This window comes from Vicugna pacos, chromosome 10, assembly GCF_048564905.1.
Source record: "Vicugna pacos chromosome 10, VicPac4, whole genome shotgun sequence".
NCBI lineage: Eukaryota > Metazoa > Chordata > Mammalia > Artiodactyla > Camelidae > Vicugna > Vicugna pacos.
The window spans coordinates 29086915-29088589 of NC_132996.1; the positions used below are offsets into that span (position 1 = coordinate 29086915).

The 1675-nt window shown below is 50.0% G+C and overlaps 1 protein-coding gene across 1 annotated transcript; it reads right to left on the reverse strand.

Annotated features, from left to right (window-relative positions):
* Positions 1 to 381: 381 nt before the first annotated feature.
* Positions 382 to 966, reverse strand: LOC102541548 (RNA polymerase II subunit A C-terminal domain phosphatase SSU72 like protein 3-like). The gene has a single exon (XM_072970771.1). The coding sequence runs from the start codon at positions 964 to 966 to the stop codon at positions 382 to 384; it is 585 nt and encodes a 194-aa protein (XP_072826872.1).
* Positions 967 to 1675: the final 709 nt, after the last annotated feature.

Consider the following 1675-nt stretch of genomic DNA (forward strand, 5'->3'; position numbering starts at 1 on the left):
TAGACACTGTTTTTTTTCTGAATAATTTTCAACAAACCACTTGTCCAGCACTTCATTATAAGCCTTGCTTTCTTCATCTGGAAAATGGAGTCCTTCATGGTAACTTCCTTGCAGAGCAATGTGAGCACTAAATTGTTGCTTGAAGGTAAAATCCATAAAAAGTTGTCCCCCACACTGGAAGGGTTTTGATGACTACTGGTAATCCACATTCCCTTTCCCATAAAATGCTTTTCTGGTCTATTTCCTGAGAACTTTGAAAAATCCTGTAAACAGCTTTTAGCGAAAAGAGCTTTCCAGACACTTCTGACAGAACATGCAGACCAGTCCAAAAGCCCACCCACAAGGTCTGACCGCGGAAGGAACCCAAACCAGCCGAGAGCCTCAGTAGAAGCAGATGGTGTGAAGGAAGCTTCTTCCCGTTTTCTCCTCCGCTGACAGGAGCACCTCCGCCACACTGCCTTCCACGTCGTCCGCCTGCTGGAGGCGTTGGCACAGCTCACAGATGATCAACGCCCCGAGGGTGGCGTCCTCCAGGGTGTCTTTCATGTCCACGTTGATGACGTGCACCGGCTGGCAGGTCTCCTGTTCTCGGGCACACAGGTCTTCCACCACCCTGTCGTAGACGCGCTCCTCACAGGTGAAGATGACGTCGAAGGCATCTCTGCACTCTTGAAATCTTTCTGGGCGGGCCTTGATTTTCTCATTTCTTCCCAAGATGTGCAAGATGCCATTGCTGCTGTAGCGTTCTCGGTCTCTCCGGTAAAGGTCCTTGCGCATCTGCCCGTACGTCACCGAGAAATCGTAAATCACTGGACGGTTGCCTGCCTGTCCCGGGAGCCTCACTTGGGATGCTGCTCCGAAAGATCTGACATTGAACCCTTTCCTCCTGAGGATGCCGTGGGCCTCCATGCTCCTGTTCAAGTTACTCATACACACTACAGCCACCCTGAGTGGGGAAGAGGGCATGGTGATGGCGGCCACTTCGGACTACAGCCAGACAGGTGGGCTTCAGGGGCCGATGGGACTCTAAGGCCAGGGAGATGACCACCCCGGTCCAACTCTTCTTGCCAACTAGGCAAGGGTCAAAGAGATGTGGGTTTATGTAGAGTCACCTCTGGGCAGTGGGTGGAGAACTCTTGATTGATTGATGGTGTTAGCTCCCAATGGATTGACTATGTTAGCTCTCAACTGATTGGGTGAACATCATGGGCTGTGACCACAGAAACATGTCTGGTCCTCAGAGCACCCCAGAGATTCAATCACCCGAACCTCTCATGCTCTGCAAGGGTGTAGCTACCCCAGGGAGCATTTTGCAATCTATAGTGAGCCCAGTCCCACTCCTGTGGGTCTGGGGCTACTACTGATGTTAGGCAAACAACTAGGCTACAGGCAGGCTGGTCACCAGCCCCTCCAGTGACCTGAGAACATGTGTGGAAAAGGTGCTGGAAATTTCCAAGCCTACCTAAATCAGTTAGACACCAAATCACAATGCTTGTAGCACTTTTTCCCCCCACAGACAATGGATACTCTAGAAGTAGAATTGTGTTCAATCCTAGCAAGATATCCATAGTTCTGCCCATGAATTAATAACATGATCCACCAGTGTCAAAAACCACTTCTGGAAAACATCCCTGCTGATAGTGTTTCACAAGTTAAAAGAACACTGCATTTTCTC

Excerpts from the sequence above, each read along its gene's own strand:
- LOC102541548 (XM_072970771.1), bottom strand. The coding sequence starts at position 966 with ATGCCCTCTTCCCCACTCAGGGTGGCTGTAGTGTGTATGAGTAACTTG.